General features: G+C 40.0%; 1 protein-coding gene across 1 annotated transcript in view; it reads left to right on the top strand.

Moving 5' to 3' along the window:
- ASXL2 (ASXL transcriptional regulator 2) overlaps positions 1-22,937 on the top strand; it is a 462,065-nt gene that overhangs the window by 418,205 nt on the left and 20,923 nt on the right. Inside the window, 1 exon segment of the mRNA XM_053709473.1 lies at positions 16,732-16,837. Within this exon segment, the coding sequence (XP_053565448.1) occupies positions 16,732-16,837 (106 nt within the window).

Here is a 22,937-nt window from a genome sequence, read left to right as displayed (position 1 = left end):
ACTTCTCAACCAGAGAGAAAGAGAAATGACAGTAGCTTTCTGGCTTATACGTTTACCAGAAAAAACAACAAACAATGCAAAAGACTGACAAAGTCCTTTGAAGCCTGAAGATAAAACTTAAGGGCCCGCACAACATCTATGTTGTGCAACAGACGTTCATTATAGATCCTGGATCGGGGGCAAACCCTAAATGCTGAATGAGAGTTAACTGCGGGTTTCTTTTATTACTTCCCCCTGATCCAAGACTGACTGGTTATCCAAGAGGATATAAACTACTCGTGCTTTGAAGATAAAGGGGAAGAACTTCTTGATGTTATGAAGGAACGAAAAGTAGCAACAGAAATAAAAAATTAGCCTAATAGCCCTTCTGAGGAACCAGACAAGGCGTCGTACCAAAAGATGCCACACTTGTCCATAAAAGCCCCCATCCTTAAAGAAGCATCTAACTTAACCAGCAATAGCAATGGCCCCTACTACTTTAAGTACCATGTTCCATGATATTTAAAGGAGACAGTTTATTATAGACAGGAGATGGGAAAAAAATAATTCCTTGACTTCTCCCATACCTGAGAAACATTCTCCTAGCCCGGTCAAGAACAGGAGAATTTTTACAGATGAATCCTAGTATGTATAAAATTTACTAGATTCTTGAGGATTGACAACGACAGGAGAATCGAAGTCTACCAGGTAGCCAACCCCTCCTAAAAAATACCCAAAGGTGTACAAGCTTGAATCTGAAGAGAACTACTTCAGCACCAGATGAAGGAATTATACTGTCTGAATCTGAGGTTTAACACTCAGATGCTACCGGCTATGCTCCTCATCAGACTATAAGAAGGGCAATATGCGTAGCATCAAGCGGAGCAGGAACCTTACTATCTGATTCATTAAATTTCCTCTTGTGAATTCCCTCTAAGATAGGAAAAGCAGATAAAACCACAGATACCAGAAGATACCTGGGCAGACAATTCTGCAGGCAAATAACTCCTCCAGGAGATTGAGAGGAACTGCAGGGCACGGCATGTGACGCCATAAAAGGCTTGGGACGTTTGGGGAGAAAGCTGTGGCATAGCCTAAACAGCATCATCCAGGGAGACATGAGGCTAAAAGTAATTTTGGAAATTTAAATTATTTTAAATATTTAAAATGACACTGTCACTTTAAGATTATAGAGACTACTTAAAAATCTAAATATATTTAGGAACAGACCTCTGTTCCATTCTTTAGCAAAATAAAAATATTGATTGGATTAAGATAGTATTTCCTTAAGTGAAGGAAATCTAACATAAACAATGTACAAGAATGTGAAACCTATGTAACACAATCTAAAATTAACCCCAATCCCACTCCAAGTATAAGCAGGTCAACATTGCGACGTTTATTTACATATAATGGAAATCAAACATGTGCTGCCAAGGTAGGGGGAAGACAAAACTCCTCCGACCCTAAATTGCTTTTGTTCCATTCTTTTTCATTGCTTATGGGAAAAACATATGAAAAATCGATTTAATTATCATTCTTTCCTAACACTTGGGAAGATTAAACCCTCAGTTTGTCAGGTGAAAACAGTGACTGTCAAAAAACGGATGTTCTTAAGGGCTATCCCTTACACATACTGTTTCATTCTTTTTTCCCCAGAGGCATAAACAAAAATAAACAAAATAAGAGGGAGGCTGAACGTCAGCACCGTTCCGTTCTCATGCCGGAGAATAGGGTGGAGTAGAAAACAAGCACTCAACCAACTCTAAAATGGCGCCGCTCCATAATGTAGAGAAGGAGGCATGGCCAAAATTCGGCACAGAAAGAGCTCTAAATATATACAGCAATTAAAATTAGCCCTAGCGGTAGTTAACTCCTTCCTTGTTGTGAAGGAAGATAACAGTCCCCATGTCTCATGCATAATTTGCCTGCCACTGCCGTTATCATCCTTAAGGATATGTCCCATTAAAAAGCAGAGGGTCTTAACCCCTTCAGTGCCAGCCTTCTAGCCCCAGAAGAACAAAAGGCACCTGCTTCTAGTTGTCCAGCAGTCAGACGACTTATCAAGTATGAGAGGATGCCGTTCCTCAAAGAGACCTGTGTAAAAAGAAAGACAGAGTAAACCTACTCAGGTTTTCTATACCAGGGCAGCAACATGTTAGGAAAACGCAGCAAAGCACACTTTACAAGTTCCTAACTGCTTAAAAGCTACCACAGCCCTACTGAAGAGACTAACGTGGAATACAGCTAAACCCAGCTTGTGATGGAAGATCAGAGCAAGCTTGCTCAGACTTCAAAACAAAAAAATCTTGATAAAAGAATTTCTTATACAGACACCTAATTACTCACCTCCTCCTTGCACTAGAGGCAAAGAGAATGACTAGGGTTTGTGGGAAGGGAAGTGATATTTAACAGCTCTGCTGTGGTGCTCTTTGCCTACTCCTGCTGGCCAGGAGTAATATTCCCAACAGTAATTGATGATCCGTGGACTCACTGTGTCATTATAAAGAAATATATATTTATTTATGCAGAACACAATTTATTTAGAAAAAAGTTATATAATAAATTATCATATGTCTGCTAAACTTAATCAAAATAAAATGTACTGCATAATAAATATTTGGGGGGGGGGGGCATTTTTCAGATTAAAAGGGGGACAAAATAAATTATGAAAGTAAATTTTAATTTTTGTGTTTTATTAAGCATTACATGCATGCTGCTGTGTCACTAGAAGAACTTTAAAATAATTTAAGAAAAAGTAAAACAAAAAGACGAAAAAAAATAATTTAAAAGCACTTTTCTAGGCTTGAACATTTAGGACAGTTTGTTTTGGAATGCCCCTTTAAAACATATATTTTGCCTGTATAAATACAGTATCCCATAAAAGTAAGTACACCCCTCACATTTTTGTAAATATTTTAATTTTTTTTTTTTTTAAGGCTACAACTAACGATCATCTTCATAATCGATTAATCCGCCGATTATTTTTTTGATTAATCGACTAATCGGATAAAAAAATAATCAATAATTGTTTCCTAAATTAAAAATAAAATCCACATACTGAGTGTTACAAATATAAACTTCACACTAAAACTTTACATTAACACAACTTTGTCCAATTTTTAAGCAGCAGAACAGATTTTTATAATTAAGCAAAACAAAACCACAAACTGATTGAAAAGTGGTAGAACTAGAAATAGGTAGATTATCACTGTTTATAACATTGTTATTCACTCTTTCAGAAACTTTGCATTGAAATGCAAATTTGTCAACATGACCACATGTTCCTGGCTGAGGCCAGCTCTCTTTTTGCAACTATTTTGCCTGCAGCAGAGAAGAGGCGGTGTTGAGGTGCCTGAGATGCATAACTAGGGTTTTGCCAATTTTGCCAAAGTGGGATATTTATCTTTGTTAACTCTCCACCAATGCAAGGGGCCTCTCAACAAAGTAAGCCTGGACATAATTCTAACATAAAAATATCTTGAATATCTATATGCAATGGTAAATAACCAGCTATAAGGTTAGGGAAAGATATCTAGTCCGCTCTAAAAATAACAGATATATACTTATACAGGTTGAATCTGGTACATAATATCACAATTTATGAAATATATAAAAAAAACTATTAAAAAAAAGTAAAAAGCGCTAAGGACTGTATATCATTAACAGCACAAAGCCTTACACATTTATCTATACAGTACATATAATCAGCAATAGCAAGCGATCCACTAATTGTGCAAACAGATAATAGTGCACATCAATTCAAATAACTCCCATCAATCTAGGGCTAGGTGTAACAAGCTCGACGGCACTATATCATGCAAAGCATAGTCCCAAATCACCTGATTTAATATAAATAATCCAAATGATTCCTATTATTTCTGGGTTGCACATAAGCCACTGTAGACGTCCTTTAGGCTAAGGACAAAACCATAAAACACAATACCATGTGCAGGAGCTCATTGGAGTAAAGCAGCTGGTGTTGTGCACAGACCAACTAATCTTTTCATGTGACAACACTGAAGAAATGACACTTTGCTACAATGTAAAGTAGTGAGTGTACAGCCAGTATAACAGTGTAAATTTCCAGTCACCTCAAAATAACTGAACACACAGCCATTAATGTCTAAACTGTTGGCAACAAAAGTGACTTCACCCCTAAGTGGAAATGTCCAAATTGGGCCCAATTAGCCATTTTCCCTCCTCGGTGTCATGTGACTCATTAGTGTTACAAGGTCTCAGGTGTGAATGGGGACAGGTGTGTTAAATTTGGTGTTATCGCTCTCACACACTTTCATACTGGTCACTGGAAGTTCAACATGGCACCTCATGGCAAAGAACTCTCTGAGGGTCTAAAAAAAAGAATTAATGCTCTACATAAAGATGGCCTAGGCTATAAGAAGATTGCCATGACCCTGAAACTGAGCTGCAGCACGGTGGGCAAGACCATACAGCAGTTTCACAGGACAGGTTCCACTCAGAACAGGCCTCTCCATGGTCGATCAAAGAGTCAGCGTCATATCCAGAGGTTGTCTTTGGGAAATAGACGTATGAGTCCTGCCAGCACTGCTGCAGAGGTTGAAGGGGTGGAGTGTCAGTCTGTCCATGCTCAGACCATACGCCGCACACTGCATCAAATTGGTCTGCATGGCTGTGGTCCCAGAAGGAAGCCTCTTCTAAAGATGATGCACAAGAAAGAAACAGTTTGCTAAAGACAAGCAGATTAAGAACATGGATTACTGGAACCATGTCCTGTGGTCTGATGAGACCAAGATAAACTTATTTGGTCTAGAATAGATGGTGTCAAGCGTGTGTGGCGGCAACCAGGTGAGGAGTACAAAGACAAGTGTGTCTTGCCTACAGTCAAGTTTTCTGGTGGGAGTGTCATGGTCTGGGCCTGCATGAGTGCTGCCGGCACTAGGGAGCTACTGCCGGCACTCCAGTGGCAACCTGTGAAGCTCTGGTGAACTCTATGCCCAAGAGGAATATAAAAGTGACAACAAATTATTCACACTAGATGGTGCAGTAGTATAATTAATGGGTGATTGATTTGCACCTGTGAACATGTATAAAGGTAGTCTCTTTGTAAACTCAGGTAGACATGACTAAGGACCTAATGAGGGTCTGAAAGGTTGTTTTTTTGTGGACCATGGTATAATAAAGGTCAGTTTATAATATCTGCCAAGGCTAGAGTACCTTTTTTCAAGACTTATTGATGCGGAGGAGGTGACAGACTCCTTGCTCCTGTGCCTGGTTGTTTGGTTTCTGTTCCCCACTCTCTGTTTCCCCAAGAGGGTTAAGGCAGTGCTGGAAAATAATGGTGGCCACACAAAATATTGACACTTTGGGCCCAATTTGGACATTTCCACTTAGGGGTGTGCTCACTTTTGTTGCCAACGGTTTAGACATTAATGGCTGTGTGTTGTGTTATTTTGAGGGGACAGCAAATTTACACTGTTATACAGGCTGTACACTGTATTGTAGCAAAGTGTCATTTCTTCAGTGTTGTCACATGAAAAGATATAATAAAATATTTACAAAAATGTGAAGGGTGTACTCACTTTTGTGGGATACTGTATGTGTATATATATATATATATATATATATATATATAATAGATATAGATAGATAAATAACATGGAAACATGATCATCTGCATCATGTTCAAAGGAAGATGAGTACAAATTTGTAAGCTCTTTAATTCTGAGGTTTATATCAATATCCCTTTAGAAAAAAATTACTTGAAAGTGAGTTAGACTACAGAGGAAGGCTGAATAGCAGAAAGACAGAACTAAAAAAAAGTAAAATCGAGTGACTGAAAATCTTAGTCGTGAAAACTTAACCAATAAGTAAGATTTCAGAATTTTGCCTCTTTAGGACCCATAAGAAAATAACGATGCTGGAAAGCAATATGAAGTCTCAGTTCAATTGAGAAAACCATGCTGAGATAAAGGTCATGTTCCACCGTTTATCAATATACATAGTTTAGCTGAGCAGGAAGTTTATGTTTAGTATACAGTAGTAGCAGTGAATTTATAGTTGTCTAGTGACTGACTACATACCTCCGTGTTGTATACAATACTACCTTCTTCTGCTATCAATCCTAGGGGGCTGTGCGCTTGATTTGGCTGATGCCCGATTGCTTGATGAACTCACTAGCACATAAGAATGTCAGCGCAGTGGGCACAGTTCTTTGCCTATATGACAGAGCTTCACAAAGCCTTCCACAGTCCACTGTACTTTCCACAAACCCCCTCCCACCCCCCACTCCCGCATTCGCCGCACTCCCGCGCCCGCACCCCGCACTTCAGATGACACCCCCCAGAAGAGTAAAAAAAAAAAAAAAGTAAATTAATAATAAAATAAAAAATCCTTAGTTCTGCATGATGCATCATACAACTGCCTCCACTGGTGATGGCGGGCCCTCTAAAGATACAGTGCCCTCGGACAAGGGCCGAATTGCCCGACTTGTCAGTCCACCCGCCCCTGTATACAGACAGGCATTGTGTAAGCTTATAATGTACAGCTGCAATCACCACACCTTCAGCGCTTAATAGAATACAGGGTATAAGAGGATAAAATGAGTGTATTTTCATGTAACTGTCATTACAAATCTGAACAAACTGAGCATACCATTCAGTATTACAACCCATGGTCGCTGGTTTATATGTGAGTAACTTGCGTTAGAGGAGATCCCGTTGTGCAGTATGAAAGTTTTGAAATATAAATTGAATGTGCTAAATTACAAGTGGTTCGCTTTTGTTAGCGCGGGACATGATAAGCAGTATCGTGACCGAGCTAACTAGTAAACATATTACAAGTTGGAAGTAGGCGGTTGCACTCAAGCACAAACAAAATTTGAGCTCAACAGATTAGTGCAGGGGTTAAAAAAAGTTGCACCAAACACAACATAAATAGATTAAAATAAAGTAATACAATGATTTATACACTTTCTAATTAAAATATTTTATATAAATATTAATAAACCTTTTTTATAAGGGTTAAAAGGGATATTGTATATATCACAAGGTATTTGACTTGAAAGGGCTATAATGTATATACAGTATATATGTCTAAATGTGTGTGTACGTATATACACGTGTTTCTCTGTGTTTATATGTGTATACATAAATATATACACTTATAAAAACATATATACTCATGTATATATAAAACGTTTGAGCCCTTTCCATTCATATACATTTAAAAATGAAAAATAATTTTTAATCAATTTTAATATCTTTAAATATGTTTTACTGTGTTTTTACATTCCAATGTTCTTCACTTAGAAGAAAACTTTCATTTTATTTATTTATATATATATATATATATATATATATATATATATATATATATATATATATATATATAAATAAAAAGAGAGAAGTGCTCAACCTGGCAACGAACAATAGCATAATAGCTTGTTCTATGGCTAGTTACCACCCAAGAAGCAGCCTCTTTTTGCTCATGTGCCTTTCACAGAGAAGAACTTTCCTGTAGCATATCAGTCTGATCCTGACTTCACAGTACAGTCCAGCCCTGAAATACCAGGCAATCCCTCTCTGAACGAGAGAAACAGCAAAACCCCAGATGTACGTTTCGGCCTATTGTGGGCCTCGTCAGTGAGGTGCAGCCATATCCCTCTAGGCACACTGAGCAACAGGTCCACGTCTGGATTCCCGCATCACACTTAGGGAGACTTCCCTAAGTGTCATTATTTGCATAAATAAAAAGAGAGAAGTGCTCAACCTGGGAACAAACAATAGCATAATAGCTTGTTCTGTGATATAATATGAGACAGAAAGAGGCGCCACATGTGCAGATCAATAGTACAATGTGTGATGTAAGCAGGGAGAATGCACACAGGGTACTCACATTTAGAGAAGGCATTCAATCATGCCCATAGAAGCAGGCTGGATTTCTACGAAATCCAACAGATGATATGCTTGATACAGAAGATGGATAGGCAGCTCTCTTACTTCATCAGGAAAATGGAAGATCTACGATATAATATGAGGCGCCACATGTGCAGGTCAGCAGTTTAGCTAGCTGAGCACCTTCCAGATGGATATCCATGGTGCAGGATCACAGCAGATCAGGAACAGAGGAAGGTAACCAGATGGAGGGAATGAACTCTATAGGTAGCGTAAGCTCAGAGAAAAATACTGTGCAATGAGAGTTAAAAACATCAAAGTGATTTATTTAAAAACACATTTTAAAAACAGCTCATGCTTGATAAAGTATAATCTCTAGCATAGGTTATTATTATTATTATCGGTTATTTGTAGAGCGCCAACAGATTCCGCAGCTCTAAGATGTGGAGAAACCATACAACGCGTTGCTCGGTGATAACCGTTTCATCAGGCATGTTACAAACAAACTCATCTGCCCTTAAATAGGGCTACGCAACCCTAGCGTAACCCTATTTAAGGGCAGATGAGTTTGTTTGTAACATGCCTGATGAAACGGTTATCACCGAGAAAAGCCTTGCATGGTTTCTCCACATCTATGCTAGAGATTATACTTTATCAAGCATGAGCTGTTTCTAAACTGTGTTTTTAAATAAATCACTTTGATGTTTTTAACTCTCATTGCACAGTATTTTTCTCTGAGCTTACGCTACCTATAGGGTTCATTCCCTCCATCTGGTTACCTTCCTCTGTTCCTGATCTGCTGTGGTCCTGCACCGTGGATATCCATCTGAAAGGTGCTCAGCTAGCTGGACTGCTGATCTGCACCTGTGGCGCCTCATATTATATCGTAGATCTTCCATTTTCCTGATGAAGTAAGAGAGCTGCCTATTCATCTTCTGTATCAAGCATATCATCTGTTGGATATCGTTGAAGCTGGAATTTGGAGCACAAAGTATTTGATTCATTGACTTTTATGCTATTTTTCATAGCACTATTTATCTCATTTATGGGATAATGGGACATTAAGTAATCTTACCCACCGTAATATTACAAGCACTTTTGTGCCCTATTCATCAGTATATTGTGTGTTTCTCTTGTTAAGTGTGTTCAGTCCACGGATCATACATTACTTATGGAATATATTCTCTCCCTAACAGGAAATTGCAAGAGGATCACCCAGCAGAGCTGCTACATAGCTCCTCCCCTCACATGTCATATTCAGTCATTCTCTTGCAACTTAACAGATAGGAAGTTGTGAGAGGGCTGTGGTGTTTTTTATACTTAGTTTATTCTTCAATCAAAAGTTTGTTATTTTAAAATGACACCGGAGTGTGTTGTTTATCCTCAGGCAGTATTTGGAAGAAGAATCTGCCTGCGTTTTTCTATGATCTTAGCGGCAGTAACTAAGATCCACTGGCTGTTCTCGCATATTCTGAGGAGTGAGGTAACTTTCAGAAGGGAATGGCGTGCGGGAAACCCTGCAAACAAGGTATGTGCAGTAGATTATTTTTCTAAGGAATGGAATTGACTAAGAAAATACTGCTGATACCGATGTAATGTAAGTAAGAGCCTTTAATACAGTGAGAGCGACTGTTAGCAGGCTGTTTTAAATATATACAGTAAAGTAATTTTCTAAGTAATGGAATTTGACTGAGAAAATGCTATTAATACTGAAGTGATGTTATAAGCCAGGGGTGTCCAAACTTTGCTCTCCAGAGGTTTTGGAACTACATTTCCCATGATGCTCAGCCAGCATTTTATCTAGCTGAGCATCATGGGAAATGTAGTTCCAAAACCTCTGGAGAGCAAAGTTTGGACACCCCTGTTATAAGCCTTTAATGCAGTAGGATGACTGTCAGGCTTTTCTATAGAGATACATTTTCCTTAAGAAAGGGATGTTTAAAACGATTTTGCTGGCATGTTTTAATCGTTTTGTGAGGTACTTTGGTGATAAACTTGTTGGGGCATAACATTTTTCCACATGGCTGACAATATTTATGCATAGAAACAGTTAACTGAAACTCCCAATATTGTAATATTGAGTAGGAGGGGCCTATTTTAGCGCTCTTTTGACGCAGCAAAAATTTAGGCTCTGTCTTCCTTGCTTCATTCTGCTTGACACGGATCGTCTCCAGACAGCTTAAGGGACTTCAAAAGTCATTTTGAGGGAGGTAATCAGTCACAGCAGACCTGTGACAGTGGTTTTGACTGTATTTAATAAACGTTTTTTTGCATATAAAAACCGTTTGGATTGTAGGGGGTTAATCATCCATTTGCAAGTGGGTGCAATGCTCTGCTAACTTAATACATTTACTGTAAAAATTTTATTGCCATAACTGATTTGGTTCATTGTTATTTCAACTGTGACAGTTTTCTGTGCTTCTTAAAGGCACAGTGTCGTTTTTCTTTATTGATTGTAAAATTATTTACAGTGTTTTCCAACTCTGCTAGTCTTATTGCTAGTCTGTTTAAACATGTCTGACACAGATGAACCTGTTTGTTCAATATGTTTAAAGGCAACTGTGGAGCCCCACAGAAATTTGTGTACCAAATGTATTGATTTCACTTTAAATAATAAAGGTCAGTCTTTATCTATAAAGGAGTTATCACCAGACAACGAGGGGGAAGTTATGCCGACTAACTCTCCTCACGTGTCAGTACCTTCGCCTCCCGCTCAGGAGGCGCGTGATATTGTGGCGCCAAGTGCATCAGGGACGGCCATACAAATCACATTACAAGACATGGCTAATATTATGAATAATACCCTGACAGAAGTATTATCTAAATTGCCAGAATTAAGAGGCAAGCGCGACCGCTCTGGGGTAAGAATAGAGCGCGCTGGTGTTTCGAAAGCCATGTCCGATACTGCGTCACAGTTTGCAGAACATGAGGACGGAGAGCTTCATTCTGTAGGTGACGGATCTGATCCAGGGAAACCGGATTCAGAGATCTCTAATTTTAAATTTAAGCTTGAGAACCTCCGTGTATTGCTAGGGGAGGTTTTAGCGGCTCTGAATGACTGTAACACAGTTGCGATTCCAGAGAAATTATGTAGGCTGGATAGATACTATGCAGTACCGGTGTGTACCGACGTTTTTCCTATTCCTAAAAGGCTTACAGAAATTATTAGCAAGGAGTGGGATAGACCTGCTGTGCCCTTTTCCCCTCCTCCTATATTTAGAAAAATGTTTCCAATAGACGCCACTACACGGGACTTATGGCAGACGGTCCCTAAGGTGGAGGGAGCAGTTTCTACTTTAGCTAAGCATACCACTATCCAGGTGGAAGATAGTTGTGCTTTTTCGGATCCAATGGATAAAAAATTGGAGGGTTACCTTAAGAAAATGTTTGTTCAACAAGGTTTTATCTTACAGCCCCTTGCATGCATTGCGCCTGTCACTGCTGCTGCGGCATTTTGGTTTGAGTCTCTAGAAGAGGCCATTCACTCAGCCCCATTGGATGAAATTATGGACAAGCTTAAAGCACTTAAGCTAGCAAATGCATTTGTTTCTGATGCCATTTTACATCTAACTAAACTAACGGCTAAGAATTCCGGTTTTGCCATTCAAGCGCGCAGAGCATTATGGCTTAAATCCTGGTCAGCTGATGTGACTTCTAAATCTAAATTACTTAACATTCCTTTCAAGGGGCAAACCTTATTCGGGCCCGGCTTGAAAGAAATTATCGCTGACATTACGGGAGGTAAGGGTCATACCCTTCCTCAGGACAACGCCAAATCGAAGGCCAAACAGTCTAATTTTCGTGCCTTTCGAAACTTCAAGTCAGGAGCAACGTCAACTTCCTCCACCCCAAAACAGGAAGGAACCGTTGCTCGCTACAGACAAGCCTGGAAAACTAACCAGCCCTGGAACAAGGGCAAGCAGGCCAGAAAACCTGCTACTGCCCCTAAGACAGCATGAAGGGAGGGCCCCCTATCCGGAAACGGATCTAGTGGGGGGCAGACTTTCTCTCTTCGCCCAGGCGTGGGCAAGAGATGTCCAGGATCCCTGGGCGTTGGAGATCATATCTCAGGGATATCTTCTGGACTTCAAGGCTTCTCCTCCTCTAGGGAGATTTCATCTTTCAAGGTTATCAGAAAACCAAATAAAGAAAGAGGCATTCCTATGTTGCGTACAAGACCTCCTAGTAATGGGAGTGATCCACCCAGTTCCGCGGACGGAACAAGGACAGGGATTTTACTCAAATCTATTTGTGGTTCCCAAGAAAGAGGGTACCTTCAGGCCAATATTGGACCTAAAGATTTTAAACAAATTCCTAAGAGTTCCATCATTCAAAATGGAAACTATTCAGACTATTCTTTCCATGATCCAAGAGGGTCAGTACATGACCACGGTGGATTTAAAGGATGCCTATCTTCACATACCGATTCACAAAGATCATCATCGGTTCCTAAGATTTGCCTTCCTAGACAGGCATTACCAGTTTGTAGCTCTTCCCTTCGGGTTGGCTACGGCCCCGAGAATCTTTACAAAGGTGCTGGGCTCTCTTTTGGCGGTTCTAAGACTGCGAGGCATAGCGGTGGCTCCGTATCTAGACGACATCCTGATACAGGCGCCAAGCTTACAAATTGCCAAGTCTCATACAGAGATAGTTCTGGCATTTCTAAGGTCGCATGGGTGGAAGGTGAACGTGGAAAAGAGTTCTCTATCACCACTCACAAGAGTCTCCTTCCTAGGGACTCTGATAGATTCTGTAAAAATGAAAATTTACCTGACAGAGGCCAGGTTATCAAAACTCTTAAATGCTTGCCGGGTCCTTCATTCCATTCCACGCCCGTCAGTGGCTCAATGCATGGAAGTAATCGGCTTAATGGTAGCGGCAATGGACATAGTGCCATTTGCGCGCCTGCATCTCAGACCGCTGCAATTGTGCATGCTAAGTCAGTGGAATGGGGATTACTCAGATTTGTCCCCTCTACTAAATCTGGATAAAGAGACCAGAGATTCTCTTCTCTGGTGGTTATCTCGGGTCAACCTGTCAAGGGGCATGACCTTTCGCAGGCCAGATTGGACGATTGTAACAACAGATGCCAGCCTCCTAGGCTGGGGCGCAGTCTGGAATTCCCTGAAGGCTCAGGGATCCTGGACTCAGGAGGAGAAACTCCTCCCAATAAATATCCTGGAGCTAAGGGCAATATTCAACGCTCTTCTAGCTTGGCCTCAGCTAGCAACACTGAGGTTCATCAGATTTCAGTCGGACAACATCACGACTGTGGCTTACATCAACCATCAAGGGGGAACCAGGAGCTCCCTAGCGATGTTGGAAGTCTCAAAGATAATTCGCTGGGCAGAGTCTCACTCTTGCCACTTGTCAGCGATCCACATCCCAGGAGTGGAGAACTGGGAGGCGGACTTTCTAAGTCGTCAGACTTTTCATCCGAGGGAGTGGGAACTCCATCCGGAGGTATTTGCTGGATCTCATGGCGTCTCGCCAGAATGCCAAACTTCCTCTTTACGGTTCGAGGTCCAGGGATCCGGGAGCGAAGCTGATAGATGCTCTAGCAGCTCCTTGGTTTTTCAACATGGCTTATGTGTTTCCACCGTTTCCTATACTCCCTCGACTGATTGCCAAGATCAAACAGGAGAGAGCATCGGTGATTCTGATAGCGCCTGCGTGGCCACGCAGGACCTGGTATGCAGACTTAGTGGTCATGTCGTCCTGTCCTCCATGGACTCTACCTTTGAGGAAAGACCTTCTAATACAAGGTCCTTTCAATCATCCAAGTCTAATTTCTCTGAGACTGACTGCGTGGAGATTGAACGCTTGATCCTATCAAAGCGCGGCTTCTCCGAGTCAGTTATTGATACCTTGATACAGGCACGAAAGCCTGTTACCAGAAAAATCTACCATAAGATATGGCGTAAATACCTGTACTGGTGCGAATCCAAGAGTTACTCATGGAGTAAGGTTAGGATTCCGAGGATATTGTCTTTTCTCCAAGAGGGCTTGGAAAAAGGCTTATCAGCTAGTTCTTTAAAGGGACAGATTTCTGCTCTGTCTATTCTTTTGCACAAGCGTCTGGCAGAAGTTCCAGACGTCCAGGCATTTTGTCAAGCTTTAGCTAGGATTAAGCCTGTGTTTAAAGCTGTTGCTCCTCCGTGGAGCTTAAACTTGGTTCTTAAAGTTCTTCAAGGAGTTCCGTTTGAACCCCTTTATTCCGTTGATATTAAACTTTTGTCTTGGAAAGTTCTATTTTTGATGGCTATTTCCTCGGCTCGAAGAGTCTCGGAATTGTCTGCCTTACACTGTGATTCTCCTTATCTGATTTTCCATTCAGACAAGGTAGTTCTGCGTACTAAACCTGGGTTTTTACCTAAGGTAGTCTCTAACAGGAATATCAATCAGGAGATTGTTGTTCCTTCTTTATGTCCTAATCCTTCTTCAAGGAAGGAACGACTTTTGCATAATCTGGATGTAGTCCGTGCCCTGAAATTCTATTTACAGGCAACTAAAGATTTTCGTCAAACTTCTTCCCTGTTTGTCGTTTACTCTGGACAGAGGAGAGGTCAAAAAGCTTCGGCAACCTCTCTCTCCTTTTGGCTTCGTAGCATAATACGTTTAGCCTATGAGACTGCTGGACAGCAGCCCCCCGAAAGAATTACAGCTCATTCCACTAGAGCTGCGGCTTCCACCTGGGCCTTTAAGAATGAGGCCTCTGTTGAACAGATTTGCAAGGCTGCGACTTGGTCTTCGCTTCACACTTTTTCGAAATTTTACAAATATGACACTTTTGCTTCTTCAGAGGCTGTTTTTGGGAGAAAGGTTCTACAGGCAGTGGTTCCTTCCGTTTAAGTGCCTGCCTTGTCCCTCCCATCATCCGTGTACTTGGCTTTGGTATTGGTATCCCATAAGTAATGGATGATCCGTGGACTGAACACACTTAACAAGAGAAAACATAATTTATGCTTACCTGATAAATTTATTTCTCTTGTAGTGTGTTCAGTCCACGGCCCGCCCTGTCTTTTTAAGGCAGATCTAAATTTTAATTAAAACTTCAGTCACCACTGCACCCTATGGTTCCTCCTTTCTAATTGTGTTTTGGTCGAATGACTGAATATGACATGTGAGGGGAGGAGCTATGTAGCAGCTCTGCTGGGTGATCCTCTTGCAATTTCCTGTTAGGGAGAGAATATATTCCATAAGTAATGGATGATCCGTGGACTGAACACACTACAAGAGAAATAAATTTATCAGGTAAGCATAAATTATGTTTTTTCTATCATTTATATTTTTACATTTTATGTCATTCATACCTGTGCTTTTAAGTTTTTGAGTGCCTCCTAAGGGACTTTTGTTCATATATTTATATGTTATATATCTTCCTCTGGCATTAAAGTTATAGCTTGTTCTATGGCTAGTTACCACCCATGAAGCAGCCTCTTTTTGCTCAACATGTGCCTTTCACAGAGAAGAACTTTCCTGAAGCATATCAGTCTGATCTTGACTTCACAGTGCAGTCCAGCCCCGAAATACCAGACAATCCCTCTCTGAACAAGAGAAACAGCAAAACCACAGAAGTACGTTTCGGCCTATTATGGGCCTCGTCAGTGAGGTGCAGCCATATCCCTCTAGGCACACTGAGCAATGGGTTGATGCGGGAATCCAGACTTGGACCCGTTGCTCAGTGTGTCTAGAGGGATATGGCTGCATCTCACTGACGAGGCCCACAATAGGCCAAAACGTGCGTCTGGGGTTTTGCTGTTTCTCTCGTTCAGAGAGGTATTGCCTGGTATTTTGGGGCTGGACTGTACTGTGAAGTCAGGATCAGACTGATATGCTTCAGGAAAGTTCTCTGTGAAAGGTACATGTTGAGCAAAAAGAGGCTGCGTCTTGGGTAGTAACTAAGCATAGAACAAGCTATTATGCTATTGTTCGTTCCCAGGTTGAGCGCTTCTCTCTTTTTATTTATGCAAATTATGACATTTAGGGAAGTCTCCCTAGGTGTGATGCGGGAATCCAGACGTGGACCCGTTACCCAGTGTGCCTAGAGGGATATGGCTGCACCTCACTGACGAGGCCCACAATAGGCCGAAACGTACGTCTGGGGTTTTGCTGCTTCTCTCGTTCAGAGAGGGATTGCCTGGTATTTCGGGGCTGGACTGTACTGTGAAGTCAGGATCAGACTGATATGCTACAGGAAAGTTCTTCTCTGTGAAAGGCACATATTGAGCAAAAAGAGGCTGCTTCTAGGGTGGTAACTAGCCATAGAACAAGCTATAACTTTAATGCCAGAGGAAGATATATAACATATAAATATATGAACAAAAGTCCCTTAGGAGGCACTCAAAAACGTATTCGTTCCCAGGTTGAGCGCTTCTCTCTTTTTATTTATATATATGTATATCTATATCTGTATATATTGATATAGATATATATTTTTAAAAAATCATCAGATATTTATAGAAATATATTTTTTAAAATAAAAATAACATTTTCTTCAATGTGAAGAAAATTGGAATATAAAATATGCATAACTATCTTCGAGTTTAGTGCAGTTAGTCTAATGCATGTCGGATAAGCGTGTCAGAGAAAAGTGTTCTTTTTTTTTTCTAAAAGCGTGATCCATTGAATTCTATGGGGAGAAGAAGTCAACACGGTCATGATATCCAAAGTCTTGAAGTTAGTGCGCATTGAGTTTCGCTCACATGCTACCTTTTTACTTTCAACTTGTAAAACGTGCGCTAACCTGCCCGCGTTAAAAGTTTACTTTAAAAAAAAAAGAAAAAAAACACGTTAGCACGCCACTTGTAATCTAGCCTATTGTCTGTAACGTTTAAAGACATGTAACAGTTGTACATTTGACCTGTGTCTGGTGCAGGCGAGTTCACCCCGGAGATGCAGCTCAGGATCCGACAGGAAATCGAGAAAGAGAAGAAAGTGGAGTCATGGAAGGAGCAATTCTATGAGAGCTACTATGGAGAGAAGTAAGTGTGCAACATGCAGAGTATTCATACAAAGTGGTTTAGCTTTAAGAGGCACCCCCAACTCCTGAACAGAGAGACCCTCCCAAGTCCTTAGCGGAAGGAGGGAAAGATCCTCAACTCCTGAGCAGATGGGATATAGACCCTTAACACCTGAACAAATGGGATATAGACCCTCAACTACTGTGTAAAGGGGAGAGAGACCCCCAACTCCTGAGCATAGGGGATATCGACCCTTAAATCCTGAGCACAGGGGATATAGACCCTTACCTCGTGAGCACAGGGGATATAGACCCTCAACTCCTGAGCACAGGGAATATAAATCCTTAACTCTTTAGCAGATGGTATATAGACCCTCAAATCCTAAGCAGAGGGGATATAGACACTCAACCACTGAGCAGAGGCAATAGAGACCCCCAGCTCCTGAGCAAAGTGGGTATGGACCCTCAACTCCTCAGCAGAGGGGGAGAGAGACCCCAAACTCCTGAGCAGAGGAGATATAAACTGACAACTCTTGAGCAAAGGGGAGAGAATCACCCAACTCCTGAGCAAAGGAGAGAGAGACCCCCAACTCCTGACCCAGAGGGGTTATAGACACCAACCAGTGAGCAGAAGGAATAGAGACCCCCAACTTCTGAGTAGAGGGGGTATGAATCTTCAACTTCATAGGAGAGGGGGAAAGAGACCACAAACTCCTGCGCAGAGAAGAAGAGAGACCCCCAAGTCATGATCAGAGGGGACAAGAGACTACTAACTCCTAAGCAGAGAGGAGAGAGACCCCAACTCATATGCAGAGGGGGAGAGAGACCCCCCAACTTCTGACCAGAAAGGAGAGATACCCTCAATACTAGATTTTTTTCCCCTTTTGTTAACATCAGAAGCTCCCGGAAATGGAGAGAAATTACTCAAAATCTTCATTTTTTTAAGCATTATATTGTAATGTAGGGGGTTCCCCTTTACACTCATAACCCTACATTGCAAGATAACCAGCTCCCAAGCTAAAATTTGCCGTTATAAAATTGTTTGAGGGATCTTACAGTACTGATGAGACTTCTTATATAATCTATCCAGAGCTGAAGGCTTTAGATCATCAGATCTTAACATTATAACATCATTCTGTTGATTCAGAAAAAAGATGCTATGCAATATTGTTTGTATTCGTCAAAGCAATTTCCAAACAAGTGCCATTTGTGCCCTGCTCTAGATTTTTCAAGGATTTTGAGAAGCTGTTCTCTAGTATATCTGCCCCAATATAGGAGTTACTTATCACACACTGTCTGTTACCTTGTGTTAGTTGTATTTAAGAAATTGTGTCTGTTTTGGAATTTTTTTATATGTTCATTTAAGTATTTAAAAAGTGATTTTATATCTGATATTACACCTTAATGTAAACACCACTAGGTTTTTTTCTAATTTCATAACCCTTCAGAATGTCAACTTTATGTGCTTGTAAATCATTTCTTTCTTTCATGAGATGCTGTGAGTTCCACACGTCATAACTCCTGCCCATTAGGAGGCGGCAATTATTCCCAAAGCACTCAATCCCTTCCACCACTCTGGTATTCTAGTCTTTTATTTGCCTTCACAGGAGGAAGGTGAAGAATTGAGGTGTTCCAGATTTTTTGAGAGGCGTCCGATTTGAGGCTTGTTTTCCCCCCAGAGAGCTGCTACTGAGAAACAGTGGGGAAATTGGAGTATTAAAGGGACAGTATACACCAATTTTAATTTAACTGCATGTAATAGACAATCCAGTATAAAACCGTTCAAAAACTTACTTAGAAGCTTCCAGTTTAGCTCTGTTTAAAAGGTTACTGGAACACCCACTGCAAGTGGGAAATATCAGACACTCCCCCCTCCCCCTTCCTTTGCATATGAAAAGACCCTTTACACAAACAGAAGCAAGCTGGAGTAGATATACGTCGGTATTCTCCTAAAGCTTAGGGGCTTGGTTAGGAGTATGAAAATCAGAGCAATGTTATTTAAAAATAAGCAAAACTATCCATTTTAAAAATAAAAAAACAACTTTATGGGCTATATAAATAGATCTACAAAACATTTATGCAAATAAAAAACGAGTGTATAATGTCCCTTTAAGTAGTGACACAATCACTCCCAGTGAAGGAGTTAGTCACTAGCCTGGCACAGGTGTCGCGGCGACCGGTTCCTTAGCCTCCTCCTGTTGGGTTGTTGATATACTTCACACATAAATCTTAAATGGGCTGTCTACCGGAAGCTGTCTTTTCTGATGCCGCTATGCACGGTATATTGCGTGCATCTGAGGAAAGTGCAGCCATTTCTTGCACTCACATAGCCCCCAGGGTATTAGTAGCTACACTATCATAGCCAGGGGACATACACACGTAACAGACTAATTCCACCTTTATTACATAGACTTATTATGCAAACATAATAGCTGCTAATTAATATTCAGCTAATTTACCTGCAACCTAATACCCTCTGTTCTATATACAGTTAAAGGGACATTCCAGTCAAAATTTAAATGCCCATATATTAATTACATATTTGAATAGAAACATATTTGCAATATACAGTACATGTATTGGCAAAAATGCTTCTAGTAAAAGTTATCACTGTTTTAGTGTTAGCATTTTTTCCCTGCACATGCATGTGCAGCATAGCTAGATATCGTCACTGCACCCACATTTTAAATAATGCAGCTGCTCAAGTCATCAATGGGGCTTGTATCATGTCAGCAATTAACAAATTGAGTCATTACCAGATGGTACAAGTATCTTAGACTCTCTGAACAAGTGCTGTGTTTAAAATGCTGGTGCACGGTGCATACTTAAAGGGACAATGAACCCACATTTTTTCTTTCATGATTCAGATAGAGCATGCAATTTTAAACAACTTTCTAATTTACTCCTATTATTAATTATTCCTCGTTCTCTTGCTTTCTTTATTTGAAAAAGAAGGCATCTAAGCTATTTTTTTGGTTCAGACCATGGACAGCACTTGTTTATTGGTAGGTGAATTTACCCACCAATCAGCAAGAACAACACCGTGTGTTCACCAAAAATGGGCCGGCATCTAAACTTATATTCTTGCATTTCAAATAAAGATACCAAGAGAATGAAAATAATTTGATAATAGGAGTAAATAACAAAGTTGCTTAAAATTTCTGCTCTATCTGAATCACGATAGAAAAAATGTGTGTTCAGTGTCCCTTTAAATACACTTTTGAAACAGCTATAGCTTTTATTAGAAGCATTTTTGCTAATTAATGTATATTACAAAATTGCTTCTATTCAATACCGAAATGCACCCATGTGGTTTCTAATTTTGCCTGAAATATCCCTTAAAAGATTTTTGTGCACTGCAGTTACAGTTAGTAACTGGAGTATTTCCATCTATTTTTTAAGTTCCTCAGCTTTTTCTACAAATGTCTCATTACTGAAGTATAAGATATTCTGATGCCGGGCTAGATTTGTATGCATTTACTTTTATTACACAAGGAGGTTTTCCCTTTAATACTGATTGCCCAAGGTTCTCATATATCTCAGACTTTATTCTACAAGGTCCCAGTTACATTATTTAAAAACATTTTATTTACTGTATTTACCGTATAACAGGTGGTTGTCTGTCTCATATATCTCAGACTTTATTCTACAAGGTCCCAGTTACATTATTTACAAACATTTTATTTACTGTATTTACCGTATAACAGGTGGTTGTCTGTCTCATATATCTCAGACTTTATTCTACAAGGTCCCAGTTACATTATTTACAAACATTTTATTTACTGTATTTACCATATAACAGGTGGTTGTCTTCATTTATTTTATTTGTCTGTCTGTGTCTTCATCGAGCATAATGACATTTGTCTCCGCTACCTACATTATCCTTTAGAGGGTTGATCCATTGATAACAATTTTTTTTATTTTATTTTTTTGCAGGATTTTTACCAGTCCAACTTTACAATTCCTGAATGGATCTCATTAGGCCTTTCTTACAGTCTAATTCTGCTCTTGTCTCTAATGGAATCTGTCCTCCCTCTGTTTCCTTAATACAAGGGAGTACTTACGATTGTGCTCCATGATTTAAAGTTTTGCGCGCTCTGTAGTTGTGGCGGCTATACCTCCTCCAAGTATAAGCAATTTTATTTTCTATTTTGCAGGATTTTTACCAGTTCATCTTTGCAATTCTTGAATAGATCACATTAGGAATTCTACGAGTCTAATTCTGCTCTTGCTCCTAAAGGAATCTGTCCTCCCTCTGTTTCCTTAATACAAGGCAGTACTTGAAATTTTGCTCCAGTATTTAAATGTTTGTGTGTTCTGTAGTTGTGGCTGCTGTGCCCGCTCCAAGTATGCGCAAAAGATTTTATGTCTGAAAGTCATCCATCAGAGATCAGAACACCTTAGGATGCCCTTATAATTTTCAGATTTAGACACCCCAGGTGGTTTTCTGAAGGAGAGTTTTTTTATGATGATCTAGAGTTTTTACTGATCAGGACACAGAGTTTACCTCTTTCATTGAGTTTGAACATCTTAGTTATTTGTTTAAAGAGATTTTATATACTTTAGGCGTCCAAGACCCTTAAATCATCTGAGGAAAAACCTTCCAAACAACAGTATTTGATTGTAAAACCTTCTGCTAAGTTGCAAGAAATGTTTTCCTGTTCCTGAGGCGCATATTAAAATAATTTTCAGAGAGTAAACCAAGCCTGGTCTTCTCTTCTAATCTGTCCTCTAAATGTAATAGGATGTTTCTTTTACCGGCTTGTAATGTAGAGCTTTGAAAAACTTTTCTTTAGCCAAATGCAATACTATTCCCTAGGCTTAGAGGATAGTACATTTTTTAGGTACTATTTAGACATGAAATTGGTAACCTTTCTTCTAAAGACCTTTTTCAGCAAGCATTGCATCTGTAACAGTTGTGTCTGCTCTTTGGTGTGACAGATTGTCTGAACAAATTTCAGAAGACTTTTTAAGTTGACTAATGCACTTATTTGTGGTCACATTTTTGACATAATTCAATTTTATGCTAAGTATATGGCTTAAACAGTGCTGATCATAAGGGCTTTATGATTTGTCATTGTCCGCAAACAGGGTGTCCAAGGATAGACTTTTATTGCTTGTGTTCAAGGAAGAATTTATTTGAACCTAGTCTTGATGTTATCGTTTCCACTGTGTCTAGAAGAAAAATAACTTTTCTCCCTCAGGGCAAGGGAAAAAATAGAACAAATAGTGCTTTTTCGTTAAGTAAGAAACCAAGAATCTTCCTCCTCCTTACAATGACCTGAATCTTCTATATCTTCCTGAAAGCTTAATCCAGTTGGAACAAGGCCAAGCATTCTATGAGCCTTCTTCCCCTTGGAAATGAGCATGAAGGTATGGCCCTAATCCAGATTATTTACTAGTAGGCGCAGTTTATATGTTTTTGGAAGACCTATTGCAGCCTGTCAAAGATCTCTGGGTTCTTAACATAGTTTCCCAGGATTACTGAATAGGTTTCAGATCAACAAGGCCTTTTTTCAAGGAAGGTGTCTTCTGTATTCATGTTCCAAAAGTCTTTTTTTAAATTTTATTAGCTGTAGTTTAAGTTTTGGAACAAGGCCAATAATTTTATTCCACCCTTTTCCATTATTCCATAGAAAGAGGGCATATTTGGACCAATTCTTGACTTAATGAATTTAAACAAATTTATCAGAGTTTCTGTTTTCAAAATAGTAACAATCTGTACTATCTACCCCTTATTCAACATGGTCAATTTAGGTTAACGTTTAATTTGAAGGATTCCTTCCTTCCTATTACTAGACCAACTCCAGCTTCTAAAATTTACCTTTCAGGACAAACTTTTTCAGTTTTTGGCTCTTCCATTTGGACTATTTACAGCTCCCAGAATGAAGGGTCTATGTAGTTCAGTGGCTCCATTTTATTGGTTCAGGCTCAATTTTTCTTCATAAATGGAAAGAGTTCACAGCTGCATTCATTACTTTTGGGAAATAAGAACCTGGCCACCAGGAGGAGGCAAAGACACCCCAGCCATAGGCTTAAATACTCCTCCCACTTCCCTCATCCCCCAGTCATTCTTTGCCTTTCGTCCCAGGAGGTTGGCAGAGAAGTGTCAGAAGTTTGTT

The sequence above is a fragment of the Bombina bombina genome, chromosome 4, assembly GCF_027579735.1.
Source record: "Bombina bombina isolate aBomBom1 chromosome 4, aBomBom1.pri, whole genome shotgun sequence".
NCBI classification, from domain to species: Eukaryota; Metazoa; Chordata; class Amphibia; order Anura; family Bombinatoridae; genus Bombina; species Bombina bombina.
Note: the sequence above shows the minus strand (reverse complement) of the source record. Positions and strands in the feature narration are given on the sequence as shown.